This window comes from Malus sylvestris, chromosome 12 (assembly GCF_916048215.2).
Source record: "Malus sylvestris chromosome 12, drMalSylv7.2, whole genome shotgun sequence".
Lineage (NCBI taxonomy): Eukaryota > Viridiplantae > Streptophyta > Magnoliopsida > Rosales > Rosaceae > Malus > Malus sylvestris.
The window spans coordinates 24,562,823-24,578,839 of record NC_062271.1 but is presented as its reverse complement, the minus strand read 5'-3'; the positions used below and the strand labels follow the sequence as shown (position 1 = coordinate 24,578,839).

Sequence of the window (16,017 nt, the reverse complement as noted above, 5' to 3'; positions counted from 1 at the left end):
AATCAGGGAGAGATGCTTAGATGTTTCAAGTTGAGATCTAAGAAGAAGTGGCGTACTTTTGCCAGTGCACTGCCCTGCGCCGATTACCATGAGTTTTTCGAGATTTTGGTCAGGATGAAGGACTCTGATAAACTTTCCAGTGAGAGTGATGATGACGAGGACAAGAATGACGGTCAGAAAAATGATGATAAAGGTAAGGGTATTACTATTCCGGGACCTCGCAAGACTCAGAATTTTAAGAAGAGTGGGGCAAGTTCGAGTTCTTCTAGCGGTAGATTTAGTGTTACTGGCCCGAGGAGAGGTGGTGGTAGATTTTCTGGTGGGCCTAGATTTCAATGGCAGAGGGATTCTCGTGGTGCTGGTAGTTCTGGCGCTCCGTGGTGCCGCCGTTGTAACTTTCGACACCATGGTGAGTGTAGGAGAGGTAGTGGTGCTTGCTTTACGTGTGGGCAAATGGGACATCGGGCTTCTCAGTGCCCCCAGGGTCAGCAGAGACCTCAGCAGACTAATATGCCACCTCCAGCACCGATTCAGCAGAGTTTTGGACCAGGTGGTTATGGCCAGTCAAGTCGAGGTGGTGCCTACCACTACCAGGGGGATACTGCTCCGTATGCTCCTGGACCTTATCAGTATCCCCAGGAGCCTTATCCTCAGGCAGGGTATTCTCAGGATTTTGGAGGTTATTCTTCTTATTCCTCTATGCCAGCTGGTGGATCGCAGTGGCATCAGGGAGGCCAGCCCCGTTAGGGGGAAGTTGCTACTGGTGGTGCAAGATCATCCAGGCAGCCTAGTCAGTCAGGCCAGGGACGTATTCCTCAGGGACAAGGTAATCAGGGCAGTAAAGGTCGTGGTGGACGACAGCAAGCTCAGGGGCGAGTTAATCATATTTCACTGCAAGAGGCTCAGAACCATCCAGACTTGATCATGGGTACGTTAAATGTTCTTGGTCATTTTGCTAAGGTTTTGATTGATTGTGGTGCTACACACTCTGTGATTTCTCATACGTTTGCTCATATGACCCAACCTCACCCTTCACCTCTAGGATTTGATTTAGAGTTTGCCATGCCTAGAGGAGATAAATGTTATGTTGATAGTGTGTATCTTGGGTGTCCAGTGATGGTAGAGGGCGTGGTTATGTCAGCTGATCTTATTCCGTTAGATATTGTGGATTTTGATGTGATTCTAGGGGCTGATTGGTTGCATTATAATCGTGCCCATATTGGTTGTCATGGATATTTAGCACATGTGGTGTTAAATGATGTTGCTTCTACTAGTATAGAAGAAGTTGGTGTGGTCAGACATTATCCGGATGTATTCCCTGATGATTTGTCGGGGTTGCCGCCAGACAGAGAGGTGGAATTCGCCATTGATTTGCTTCCAGGTACTGACCATATATCTCTAACTCCTTATAGAATGGCTCCTGCTGAGTTGAGAGAATTGAAAATTCAGTTGCAAGAATTACTTGATAAAGGTTTCATTCAACCTAGTTCGTCACCTTGGGGTGCCCCAGTATTATTTGTGAGGAAGAAAGATGGAACTCTGCGATTGTGTATTGACTATAGACAATTGAACCGGGTAACGATTAAAAACCGTTATCCATTGCCTCCCATTGATGATTTGTTTGATCAGCTGAAAGGTGCGTGTGTATTTTCTAAGATTGATTTGAGATCCGGGTATTACCAGTTGAAAATTAAAGAGGATGATATACCCAAGACGGCTTTCCGAACTCAATACGGACATTATGAATTTATGGTTATGCCGTTTGGGTTGACTAATGCACCTGCAGCTTTTATGAGGTTGATGAATGAGGTATTCCAGCAATATCTTGATAATTTTGTTATTGTTTTTATTGATGATATTCTGGTATACTCTAAATCTCAAGCAGATCATATCCGACACCTTAACTTGGTGTTAAGGAAATTAATGGAGCATCAGTTGTATGCTAAGTTTAGTAAATGTCAGTTTTGGTTGACTGAAGTGGCATTTTTTGGGCATGTTGTATCGGCTCAAGGAATTCAAGTTGATCCTTAAAAGATAGCAGCGGTGGAGAATTGGGAGCAACCTCGAACCGTCACTGAGGTACGAAGTTTTCTTGGTTTAGCAGGTTATTATCGACGGTTTGTTCAGGATTTCTCTATAATTGTTTTGCCGTTAACGAAGTTGACCAGGAAGGATGTTAAATTTGAGTGGGATGAAAATTGTGAGCGGAGTTTCCAGCAATTGAAATATTGCCTCACTCATGCTCCAGTATTGGTACTTCCTGATGATAGCGGTAATTTTGAGATTTATAGTGATGCTTCCTTAAATGGTTTGGGATGTGTTTTGATGCAGCATAATAGGGTGATTGCTTATGCTTCTCGGCAGTTGAAAAATCATGAAAGGAATTATCCTACTCACGATCTTGAATTGGCAGCAATTGTTTTTGCCTTGAAGATTTGGAGGCATTATTTGTATGGTGAGAAGTGTAAGATCTTCACTGATCACAAGAGTCTTCAGTATTTGTTTACTCAGCATGATCTTAATCTTCGTCAGCGAAGGTGGATGGAATTGCTAAGTGATTATGATTGTACTATTGAGTATCATCCGGGTCGTGCTAATATGGTAGCTGATGCACTGGGTAGGAAACCTCAAGGTAGACTCAATGCCTTATATGCTAGTCATGTTCCTCTTCTTGCTGAACTGAGGGCAACGGGAGTAAGGTTGGAGTTTGAAAACCGAAGTGGAGCTTTTCTTGCTAGTTTTCAAGTCAGGCCAGTTTTGGTGGATCGTATACTCGAAGCTCAGATGATGGATGAGGAAATTCAGGAGTTGGTTCAATTAAGAAGTGAAGGGAAAAAGAAAGACCTCAGAATTCGAGAATCAGATGGTATGCTTATGTAGGAAAACAGAATGTATGTTCCGAATAATGAGGAATTAAAGAAGGAAATTTTGGATGAAGCGCATTGTTCAGCTTATGCGATGCACCCGGGAGGAACTAAAATGTATCATACCATTCGACCATTTTATTATTGGCCGGGTATGAAAAGAGAAATTGCAGATTATGTGAGTAGATGTATTATTTGCCAGCAAGTGAAAGCAGAAAGGAAGAAGCCATTTGGGCGAATGCAGCCATTTCCCGTTCCCCAGTGGAAATGGGAAAATATAACCATGGATTTCGTGTATAAACTTCCTCGTACACGAAATGGATTCGATGGTATTTGGGTGATTATGGATCGACTTACCAAGTCAGCGCATTTCATTCCTGTGAGGGAGAAGTACCCTCTGAATAAATTGGCTAAGTTGTTCATTACGAAGATTGTAAAGTATCATGGAGTTCCAGTAAATATTATTTCTGATCGAGACCCAAGATTTACTTCTAAATTCTGGGTGGCTTTTCAGGAAGCTCTGGCTACGCAATTGCTTTATAGCACAGCTTATCATCCTCAAACTGATGGGCAATCAGAGATGACTATTCAGACGTTAGAGGATATGTTGAGATCTTCAGTATTACAATTTGGTGATTCCTAGCATGATCGTCTGGACATGATGGAGTTTGCTTATAACAACAGTTTTCATTCGAGCATTGGTATGTCACCATTTGAGGCACTTTATGGTAGGGCGTGTCGAACGCCATTATGTTGGTCTGAGGTTGGTGAAAGGGTGTTAGAAGGCCCAGAGATTGTAGATGAGACTACTCAAAATGTTCAGGTGATTAAGTCAAACCTGAAAGCAGCCCATGATCGACAGAAGAGTTTAGCGAATCGGCATACTACTGATCGAGTGTATGATGTGGGTGATTGGGTGTTTTTGAAATTGTCACCTTGGAAAGGTGTGGTACGATTTGGAAAAAGAGGAAAGCTAAGTCCGAGATACATTGGACCTTATGTGATCACTGAAAGAATTGGTGAAGTTGCCTACCGGTTGGAGCTGCCTCCGGAGTTATCTAAGGTCCATAATGTGTTTCACGTCTCTATGCTTCGACATTATATTTATGATCCTTCTCATGTGATCCCTCCTCAACCGTTAGAGATTAATCCGGATTTGACATATGATGAGGAACCAGTCACTATATTGGATGGGAAAGATAAGGTTCTAAGGAACAAGACGGTGAGTTTGGTGAAGGTGTTGTGGAGGAACCATTCTGTAGAGGAAGCTACCTGGGAGACAGAAGATCGAATGAGATAGATGTACCCAAGGTTATTCTATGGGTATTAAGTGGTTTATTTGGTTATGGGAATTTCGGGGACGAAATTCTATAAGGAGGGGAGATTGTCACAGCCCGACCCGAGATTTTCATATTGGGAGTGTGAAATGACGGGAATATCCTTGACGTCACTAAGGTGTGTGTGACATGTTTTAGATATTTCACATTTTCCTAAACTATTAGAAATATTATTTAAGTTGGAAAAATATTGAAAGGTTGATTTTGTTTGTTTGGTTAGGGATGTAAATGGATGGTGTAGATTTAGTTTGGGACATCCAAACCCTCCATCTCTCTCCCCTTCCCGTGGTCTCTCTCTCTCCTCTACCCCGACCCTCTCTCTCTCTCTCCACACCCTCACGTACGGACACCCCAAAAAATCCCCAAAACTCGACGGATCGAGGCAACCAAGGTATGCATCTTCATCCTTGAGTCATTTTAAGTCGATTAGTACTAGTTTTAGGAAGTGAAACCCTCGAAATCACGTGAAACCCGAACCTCCATTTTTTGTCACTGTTCATGCGAACGTAAAATGTTGTGTTTCAGGGAATTTCAAGCTCACAGTGAGCTTAAGGAGGTTCTCACGAGCTTCGAGGTACTTCATTGGTACGATTTGGATGTCGGAGGACTGAGAACGAAGCTTTCAAAGTTTGGCCGAATTATCGAACTACCTCAGGTAAAATTTAGTGGAATTTAGACTTTGAAACTTGTGTAATGTGATTCCTCATGCTTAGAGCTTCATTTTGGTACCAATTTTGTGAAAAATGGTTGAAAAATGAGTGAGAAACCATAGTTGGAAACTTTACCCAGAAACCGGCGACGTCACCGGCGACCGGCGAGTCACCGGAGAAGACAACGGCATATTCCGTTAAAGTTAACGGAATATGCTAACGCCGTTAGTTAACTTTGACTGTAACCGTTAGTTTTTGACGGAATATTCCGAGGAATATTCTTGACGCCGTCTACGATTTCCGTTAGGGCACCTGCGCGTGGGCCGCGCGTAGGGCCGTGCCCTAGCCGGCGCGTGGAAGGTCCAAAAATTGTTCTAAAAATTTTGCGACGTCCGTGACGTCAAGTAGGTCGATGTGGTATATTCATATACCCAAATTGAGCACCATATGAGAAGTTATTTCAAAATATTGGTGATGTGTTTAAAATTAACGTTTTTATAGTTGTTTCGCATATAGGTGAGACATATCCCGAGGACGAGCGTATCCAGGGACGCCACGGGGGTTACGAACCGTCGACTTATCAGTGAGTGGGCAGTTTTGATTTCGTATTACCTATATACAGTTATTTTTCCCAGAAAATACGTTTTTATGAAAGTTATGAATTTATTTGCCATGTATGAAATTATTGAGATATGTAGTTTGATTATTGATGCATATATATGTGAATTGACGCGGTGGACGCTCAGGTGAGTTTATTTATTATTCAGCTGAGTTATTTATATGAATTGCATTGAAAGCTCATAACCTGCACCTAGGTGATAGTGCTTATATTGTTATTCACCACACCGCACGCTCGTCTTGGATCCAAGTAGGTGGATGTCGTACAGACCATGTGAGGGTTCCGACATGCTAGTTGTACAGATCACTAGATGTGATTCCGACTAGTGGGTGACCTTAGTTATGCGCGCTGATGATTGATGAGAGAAGCACTAGAGCGTATTCATACACCTGTCATCGTACAGACTACTATATATAGTTCCGAGTGACGTGCAGAGTTGAACCGTACAGGTCACCGAGGTGACTCCGGTTGGATTGGATGCTGAGCTTTAGTATCAGCCGTACAGGACCATTGTAGGGTCTCTGGTTGATTTATTACTTCACCTGACTATTATTGATGCATTCTGATTATATTTTAGGCATGGCATATCATTACTGAGATGTTATGATGATGGATATGTGCTGAGTTATGATGTTGTGTAGATCTATATGTTTATATACTATTTTCTGGGAAAGTATACAGGTTTTTACGGTGAGGGGTTAGAATTGTTTTTAATGAACTGTTTTTAATGAACTGTTTTGGAAAACTATTTGGTTTTACTGACCCAATCATTTTGTTTTGCGCCCCTCCAGGTTCTAGTTTAGCGTTTAGTGGCTCTCGAGGTCTTATTCCGGCTTTCTGACAGACTCTCGACATGTAGGACTCACCTGAGTGTGATGTACTTTTATTTTAATCGTACTTGACTGCATTTAAACCTATGCTCTGAACTTATGTGGTTACTTTATAACTCGTCCGGTTATTCTAGTAGGTTGTTCTGCTAGAGTTTGGTTTGAATTCCAGCTTATTATGTTGTTGTTTCGCTTCCGTGTCGCACTTATGGTTACGTCATGCTCACGTGATGGCCAGCACACCTGGATCCTCTGGATCGGGGTGTGTCAATATATAAAGCTTCCTTTTTTATTTCTTTTATACTCTTTTTATATTTTCTAAATATTAAAAATCAATTAAAATCTTCTAACATCTATAACAAAAAAATTAATATACTAACATAAATCTATCTGTAAAACATTATACTCTAACTCAAGTAACAAAAATATGAATATACATTATACATAGAAATAAGATATGAAACCTACCTAAAAGGTAGAAAAAACATAATATACCTACAAACAAGACACATTAATTTGTGACAGGTTGATTATAAAAAAAATATATGTTATATAGGTAGATGAACATAATTAACCTGTGATATAGGTTGATTATAAAAATAATAATAAATAAGATTCAAAGCAGTAGGAAGAACAACAAATCACAAAATAATAAATAAAAAGAAATAATCAAAGAGATCATTACGAAGAAATTTGATTTTTATAAAATCTTATTATTGAAGAGATAATTATTGATAATAAAATAATTAAATTTAAGGAATTGAACTTATTTTTATAAACTGGACTATTGGCTTAAAAAATTAGACTTATATTAAGTTTCTTCGTTAGATCCAGGTCCAAAAATATATATGATTTTCAGAAGCGAGTCCAATTATCGAATTTGTTCGTCTACAAGTCAAATTTGAGACTTTGCATGTATAAAATAGAGTAACACAAATAGATCGTTTGACCCAAAAAATAAAAGATACCAATAGATTGTAGTGTTATTAACGACCATGAAATTAAATAGTAGATGATGTTAGTTTATCAAATCACGAGTGCTTTTGGGAAAATCTTCTGTCATAACCTTAATCATGTGTCTTGTTCGAGAAACTTAATAAGATTTGGGATCTAAAAATTAATACATGTTTTCCTCCTCTTCTGCACTGCTATGCTTATTTTTTTTCCATTGATTTATTCAGTTTGATGACCATGGATAAAGAGATGTAATTGAGAAACGAAAAACAGCTCCTATCTTGTGCGTTTTCATAAGATAATGCAACATCAAATCGACATTTAGGAAAAATCAGAAAAGTGGATTTCTCTTTTAAATCCGTAAACAGACCTAAATTAAGAATTAGATTAAGTGGGGCGAGTTAATCGTTCAGATTCCAAGTTGTTCGAATTCCTCCTCTGTTAAGAAAAAATGCTCTCAGAATTCAAAAACATTTCATATATAACTTAAATTTGACGTTAATCGACTACAAAATCTCAGAACATACAAAAAAACAGCGAGTTGTGGAAATGCATATTAGAGAAACCCGGCTAGAATCAACGAAGGCTCATGCTTGAGACTCAGCACCGTTCGTTGTTGCGTCCATCGGTTCAGCTTCTGCAGACTCCTCCTCGGGCTTATCGCTCTTCTTGCCTGCAATGTGCAACGACATCAGAATCCAAACTCTAAAAAACGACCCTGCAATCTTTCCAGGACGTGCTTAAATCGGAGTCTTACCTTTCTTCTTCTTTCCACCACCTTTCTTCTTCTTTGTGGCCAAAGACAACCAGGCTTTGATTTCAGGATCATCTACTTGTTTAGTGGGCTGCAGCTCCTGTACAGGATGAGATGTGATCCGGTCTGATCCATTTGGCATTAGCAAGACGGTGAACTTGATACGAGCAACAAAGTCACCTACAAAAATCAACAATTCATGGAATCAGGTTGAGATTGAGAAAGTAAGGGTTTCCAGAAAACATGTCCAGTTAAAAATATCGTTACCAGGCTTCTCGTGCAGAACAGGATATGGCTGCAAAAGCTCGTGGTTGACGCATTCAAGTAAACCAAGCCTAGCCCTCTTCTCTTCCAAAGCTCTAATGGCAAGACAAAACACTTCCATTAATAAAACCAATAAAAGCTGAAGACCCAACGACAACATTTGCGAAAATAATATAAAGTTAACAAACCTAGCAGTGAATGGCATGATGGGAAATTTCTGGCTAATTTCACTGAAAATAAACCTAGAAGCTTTCATCTTCAAGTGATAGCTCTTGTCAACAGCTCGTTTATAGATTGTCGTCTGTTTCTCATCCAGCAGCTTAGGCTGCAAAATGACAAAATACATTGATACAGAAGTCAAATAATTATGTAACAGAATGGTAGTTAGGGTCGCTGATTGCAACTCCTTTATTACCTTGCCTTCACCTGTGCTTGCGACTATATCAACTGCATAAACTTCATTCTCCTCAAATTCTGCATCGTCAACTCTTGTCTCCGGATTAGAAACACTTAATATGACCTTGTTCCCGTCTATCACAAACTGCTTGAGCTGATGACTAAGAACACCTTCAACAATTTTGCAGTCGTAAGCTGCTGCAACCTTTTGTATTGCCTCTGTTACATCTTTGTTCTGTAGGAGCAAAAGGAAAATAACATAAAAATTTGGAAAATGTAGTAATAGAAACAGAAGAATTATGCTTTACTAAACACCAAACAGGATTCATGTGTACATGTTTAAATTGACTATAAACATAGCACAAAGTACGTATTCGAAGATATATGTAGGCTAATTTGAATGACGATTGTACAGACAACAAACACATCTGTACTAGCACCAAGATGTAGCCAGTTGGTCTAGGCAACAGGGAAAAAGAGGAAATCAATAAGATTCAATTTCCTCGGCAAAGTTGCCTACAACAATGGATTGATCAATTAGGTTTCTCTTTTTGCTTCATATAGCAATCTATTCTTAATAAGGAGGGTTAATTTAGCTAATTGAATGATGATTGGACAGACAAGAAATACATCTGCACTATGCATCAAATGTAGCAAGTTCGTTTAGGCAACAAGGAAAGGAGAAAACCGATAGAATAATCGATCCCTCGGCAAAGTTGCCTACAACTATCAAATACGCTTACATACTAATCCTATCAGAGTAACTATGACAAAAAGCCTCACTTGGACGTTGACCCATAGCTTTCGACAAGTATTCATCATATAGATAAATGTATGCGCAGGTGATGAAAAAGTAACAAACTGTGGGAGTGCATATGTAAGGTGTTGGCATCAAGACCAAATTCAGTGCATCGATAAGACCAAAATCAGTGCAAGGATTAAACCAAAAAAAAAAGGAAATCTGATCATATGATAGAAACAAGTATAATAGAAAACCTAATAGAATCTCTATATATTTCTAACTTCCCTGCACTGATCAGAAACGACAACCAATCTGTCATATTTTGGAAGAAGAAATGTGTAAGAATCCAAAAAGTCAATGGAAAATACATGACGCTCCATCAGTGTAACTATGACAAAAAAGCTTAATCGGATTGAATCCATAGCCAGTGATAAATTTTCATCATCTGGAGAGATCATGTTAATTAAAGAAACGACACAACAGTAAATGATCAAGTTGAGATATCCCAAAACACCAACGTTATGATAGCTGAAAGTCAAACAAGAATGAAAGTACTCTAGGGGATTGAAGTGGTGTAGGCTCAAAGGACAATATGATGAACAATGTAGATATGTCAACCAGAGCTGCCCATCAATAGCCAAGCATAATATAGGCAACAGGGAAAAAGAGGAAATCAAATTATCATAGATCACCTCGGCAAAGTTGCCTTCAAAACCTCATTCATAAAGAAGACATGTTACTATCACTGTAAATTGCAGAGAAATCATGCTATCACATCAGCAATTGAACAACTTGGCATTCTAGCTAAAAGACAGATGGAAACCTTGTGGAGATCTATGCCTACCAACTACCATCTGAGAATATGACAAGGGAAAAATGAAAAAGAAAATAAATTAAATATCCAAAAGGTACTTGACAATTGGATAACATAGGGTCCCCTCAGTGTAACTATGACAAAAAGCTTCATTTGGATGAAAGTCCATAGCTTATACTAACGTTTCATCATCAGGGGGTGCAATGACCATAAAACACATCTTTTCAGGTTACGAAAACAAAAAAGTAAATGTTAATTCAAAGCATAACATCAAAATAGAAGACCACAAAGTGTAAACGCTTAACTAATGGCCAAGAAATCATAGTTCAGATCAATCAAAATAATGCAATCACTCAGCATCCTCAAACAATCCAGTAATCTATTACAGATAAAATGTAATAACTCAATACAATAAATTACCTTTCTCCCTGGCCTAACAAGCCTTAATGCAACTTCAGCAGCAGTATTAGCAGCTGCAATAACATCAGCAGCCCTCCCTGTAACCGGTCCAGCTTGAAGAACATGAGTATGTGCGACTATGGCAATGAACCCATCAATATGACAGCCCAAATCACTGCATGATAACAAAATTACATCAGTATGTTGATACTTGTGAGATAAAAGTCCGAACCAAATTATCTAATACACAAGTTCTTCCAAATATATCGGAACAAATAAAATTAGGTTATGATCAAAACTTACATTTTCAGAATATCGCCTTCTTCCAACACTGACTCGTCACTGCCAAGAGGAGAGAAATGGCATACAGTGTTGTTCACAGAAATGCAAGTCGGGAAGGCAACGCCTCGTTCGATCTTCTTCTTCGCATTTTTGTACATGTTGCCAGTTTGTCTGAATACAAAAAATAACACAACCCATTAACAATCGCAAAAAATTTCCAACAAAAAGCAATAAAATTCCAATGCCAACAAGGAAAATTAACTCATGGGGTATTTTTAAAAACTATAAATTAAATTTATACTTACTCTCTGATGTATGAATCCCCTTTCTCACAAAGGTCCACAATCTTCGCTTTCGGTTTGCATTCGGATATTACCAGCTGCAGAGCCTCTGCAAAATTTCCCAAATGCAAATCAGCACATTCATCCACAAAAGTACATGAATATTCAAAAGCCAAATATTTTACGGTGGTGTTAAAATTTATACAAAGAGCTGGAAAATTACTGTTAACAATTTCAGCGGCGCTCTTGTATTTGGTGACGACTTCCGGAGATGTGAGATCCAGCTCCTTCTCCTCTCTCTCATCGTCCGACATCGTTTCGAAGCTCAGTGAAGTCTCCGACTTCAAAAATCTAAAAAATAAAAAATTCGATGAGAAATCGAGAAGCCAGTGACGAAGAACTGCTGCGAAATGAGAATTATCAATTCGAAAAACAAAATCCGATTTGATAATTTCAAACCTGATTGGGTGAAAATCTGAGATGCGATGAGGGGAGTGCTGGGGGTTGAGGTGAGTGTTTGGGGGTTAGGGTTTAATATAGCAGAGTATAATAGGACCAATATGAAGGTGGCTTGGTAGAGAAAGCTAGGGTTTCAACGTGCGGCTGCGTTTGCTTATATAGGATTTTGAGTCGCAGCTTATGTTAGGGTTTTATTTTGTTTGCTTATTATTTTTAACAAAAATGATATTCTCACCATTTTTTTTTTGTCAAGATATTTTTATCATTTACTTGTACCATTATTTGTAGTATCTTTCTCTAATAGAGATAACTCACGTGCGTTACTCAGCTCTATGGTACAGGTGATATACAAATAGATGGTAAGTGTAGCATTACTCTATTTTTAATAACTTTATATGTTATTAAAAAGAGTAATGCCACCACTTAGTACTAAGAGGTCTATGGTTGACTATCGCAAAAGTTGATTAATGTGTTTTTTTTATTGGTGACATATCATTTTATTTAAATTTTTGTAATGCTATGGAAACTAAATTTGTAAATAAAGTTTTGAAAACTAAATGACATGGAAGTTGATGATCAGTTTATTACTTAAACGTTAATAAATTTGCTTATTTTTATTGGTGACACATCATTTAGTTTGTGAATTTTGTCTCTAAATTTAGTCTCTTTTGTATTACCTTTAAAAAAAATTTGAGTCGAGCGATAGCGTTAATAAGTTAGATGTTAAATTAGTCATCGACAAGGTTCAAATCTATACCGTCATGCAAGGTACAATATTTTTCCAACATTGTGATAAAGGACTACTTGCATTACCCTTAAAATTTTGATCTCACTAGAATTATTTTATTCAAATAGTTGTTATTTTTAATTATTCTTTTTAAGTACAGATTTTTGGTTGTAGTTATTTTTTTTTTTTAAAGTACAGATTTTGTAGTTGTAGTTATTATTTTTTTTAAATTACAGATTTTAGGGTTGTTCTTATTAGATTCGGCACTTTCTTTTCTTTTTTAGTTGTATAATTTTGGTTTTGTCATTTGGTCTTAATAATATGTCCGCTTTTGGAGCTCATAAGGAAGCTGTTGCGATCACGGGGGTTTTCTATTCTATTTGTTGGGTTTGGGAGATCATATTAAAGGTTCAACTATTTTAAGGCTGTTTACGTAATCGTAATCAGAAATTAAGATTGTATGGAACCTACATGAATAATGCAATTAAACTCCTTTTTTTTTTTAGGAATTGGATTTCTTTGTGGGATGTGGAAATTGAATTCCAATAGTTGGGGTAATTGGAAATGAGTAATGTTAGAAAGACCAAATTTTGTAAACCAAATGATGTGAATATTGATGATTGAATTATTATTTAGTATTGATTAACGTATTTATTTACTATTTGTGACACATTATATGATCCTTTTACGAATTTGATACTTTTAACATTATCTCCACATATTTTAAATGCATAACTCTACCCATTATATCCCCACATATTTTATAAAATGCCAAGTTTGCTTAGGGTATAATTATAGCAATTTGAAGATGATGACCTAAACAAAAACAATTAGAGGAATTTAAGTCTGTCTATGATGTATTTATAGTAGTTTGGAGAAACGCTCAATTGTAGAACGAGATTACAACGAAATAGGTCATTTTTGAAGAAAAAGAAACTGGTTTTAAAGAGGTGGAAAAGGGGCAAAAAAATTATAAAGAGGTAGAAAGTTTCTATAATTTATAAATATATGTTGTTATGAGACTTAAAGTTATTACCTAGCACATAAATAAATGTATTCAGAACATGGGTAGTTTAGTAAGTATACTAGTTTTAATTCCGATTCAGGGGTATTTGGTAAACAACTTTTATGGAATTAGCATCTTTCATTTTCCGATTCCAGACAATTTAGTAAACAATTTCCGCGCATATTTATTCCAGCTTGTTGTTTCTCTAAGGAAGACTGTATTTTTTCTTTATTGCGTTGGTATTTGTAAGCCTTTGTCTTACGCCTCGTGATGTTTAGTCATACAACGTGTTAATAAAATATTTGTTCATAATATTCACATTTGGGTTTTGGATAGATTTTCTTATCCTTCTTTTATTCTCTAATGTTTAATAAAACATTTTTTCCAATAAACAAAAAGTTAACTGAAATAAATCAATTTCAAGTTTTGTTGTTGATGATTGATAGATTCGTCAACATGTGAACAATATATTGTCGTTATTTGATTTTGTTTATAACTCTAATTAGAATTTATAAAATTTCTTTTCATATAATTTTCCTTACTTTTTTTCATATAAATTTTGTTCAATATCATTTTTTTATTTATTATCTCTAATGATTTACATTGTAAGAAAAACATTATTTTCTTTATTTATTTTTTTATTTTTTTTGGATAAAGGTATTAAGCTAATCAAATCTAAAATATGAGAAATTCAAGTTTAAGTGTTAGAAAGTGAACACATTACTCTAACCAACTCGTTTAACACACATTTGCTCATATATTCATTTACCTAAAACTTATATATAAATATAAGAGTAAATTGTACAAATGGTCCATCAACTTTAATCAAATTGGAGCAATGGTCCCTCAACTAAAAATCCATTACCATTGGTCCCTCAACTTATCAAAATGTGTAGCTATAGTCATTTTCATCAATTTTGTCAAAATTTTGTCAAAATAAGCTATGTTGGAATGACTATTTATATAATTAGGGTCCCTTAACTCATCAAAGTGTATAATTATGGTTCTTTTCGTCAACTATGTCAAAAAATTTGTTAAAACGAGTTATATTGGAAGGACCATTACTACAATTGGGTTAAAGTTAAAGGACCATTTCTCCACTTGAATTAAAATTCAGGGACCAATGGTAATGGATTTTTAGTTGAGGGACCATAGCTGCACGTTTTGATAAGTTGAGGGACCAAAGGTAATAGATTTTTAGTTGAGGGACCATTTGTACAATTTACTCTAAATATAAATATATATATATATATATTTGAAAATTTAACCATTAGGATAAATTCTACCTTGTATTTATAAATTGTTATGTCTTTCTTTTTGTGTTACCTGGGTGCGTTTGGTACGCGGGACGGGACGGGACGGAACGGGACGAGGCGTTCCGTCCCGCGTTTGGTGAGCCAAAAATGGGTGGAACGGGCTGTTCCACGGGACAGATTTTGGGTGTTTTTGCGTTCCACCTCCCCCCCTGGAACGGGTTTGTTCCACGTATGTGGAACACAATGTTTTACCATTTTAAGACAAATATACCCCATTTCTTTTTCAAAAATTACACCTTCGTTCCGTCCCGTCCCGTCCCGTCTGCGTACCAAACGCACCCTAAAAGTTAAATGTGACCATTATCATATTTTTCCTCCAATGGGAGAATGGTGAGATGGAATGTGGTATATAGGCGCTTATATGCATGTTCTAGTCATAATAGCAACCTACATGAAAAATTATATCGTAGTGTCCAAAACTAATAATAGAATGTTATGTCAAGATAAGCTTGCAAGTGACAAAGTATCAATCGTCATTGTGAGATTGTACATTAACAACTGTTCTAAAAATTGACCTAAGCAGTATCTAGGCGCTACGCGGTAGTTATTTGCCGGGATTAAACCCAAGTCAGGAGGCAAATTGGGGAAGTGATTAGGCAGCACCTTGGAGACCTAGGCTGGTGCTGGGAGCAGTGGCGAAGCTACATAGGGGCGAGGAGTGGCGTCCGCCCCTCCCCTCGCCGGAAATCAAGCCTAGGAGCGGTGGTTCCGCCCCTCCGGTCCCGTCGGAAGTGATGAAGTTCTGTGTTTTCTGGGTTCATTGTTGCTGTGCACAGTGGCGGATTTATATAGGGACCTGGGAGGTCCCAGGACCCGTCGATGACCTTGACTCTTTGCTTGAAACTTTCCGGGAACCCCTTGTACTGGAAGAAGAAGGCATGTGCAAGCTGCAACGTCAGCGTCTTCACGAAGAAGACGACTGCACGAAGAAGAAAGGGATGTTCTTTTTTTAACCCTGGCCCAAAACGCTCGTTTTGGCAATTTGTTTTAATTTTTAAAAAAAAATAAAGATTAAAACAATTGCCAAAATGTTGTCGTTAGTCCTTTTTCTGTTTTAACTCCCCAGGCCCCCCAGCACGTCCCCCATAGTCCCATCCTACTTTCAACATCCCGATGCCCCCATTTTTACATGTTCACCTATTCTCCATTTCCCCAAAATTCTCAAAATTCAAGTTTGTTTATTGGTATTCTAATCTAATCTCAATTAAATTATAATATGTATTGATGGAGATTTATATGATTATTAGTATTGATTGGTTTATTAGTTATTAGTTATATAGTATATTCAACTCTAAAACTAAGAATTTAAGATTTTTTTTTCTTTGC

At 37.4% G+C, this 16,017-nt stretch overlaps 1 protein-coding gene across 1 annotated transcript; it reads right to left on the bottom strand.

Moving 5' to 3' along the window:
* Positions 1-7,708: 7,708 nt before the first annotated feature.
* Positions 7,709-11,810, bottom strand: LOC126592834 (ERBB-3 BINDING PROTEIN 1-like). Its single transcript, XM_050258619.1, has 10 exons — positions 11,643-11,810; positions 11,407-11,534; positions 11,208-11,292; positions 10,924-11,073; positions 10,642-10,795; positions 8,685-8,900; positions 8,458-8,594; positions 8,273-8,364; positions 8,009-8,185; positions 7,709-7,924 (listed from the first exon to the last, which is right to left on the bottom strand). The coding sequence occupies exons 2-10, from the start codon at positions 11,495-11,497 to the stop codon at positions 7,839-7,841; spliced, it is 1,188 nt and encodes a 395-aa protein (XP_050114576.1). The 5' UTR covers positions 11,498-11,534; positions 11,643-11,810; the 3' UTR covers positions 7,709-7,838.
* Between the last annotated feature and the right edge of the window lie 4,207 nt (positions 11,811-16,017).

What these genes read in the sequence shown, in the direction of transcription:
- LOC126592834 (XM_050258619.1), bottom strand. Translation starts at nt 11,497, where the DNA reads ATGTCGGACGATGAGAGAGAGGAGAAGGAGCTGGATCTCACATCTCCG. An exon ending in GAAGGCGATATTCTGAAAAT is followed by an intron (nt 10,796 to 10,923) that starts GTAAGTTTTGAT and finishes GTTATCATGCAG; the next exon opens with TGATTTGGGCTGTCATATTG. An exon ending in TGGTGGAAAGAAGAAGAAAG is followed by an intron (nt 7,925 to 8,008) that starts GTAAGACTCCGA and finishes TGCACATTGCAG; the next exon opens with GCAAGAAGAGCGATAAGCCC.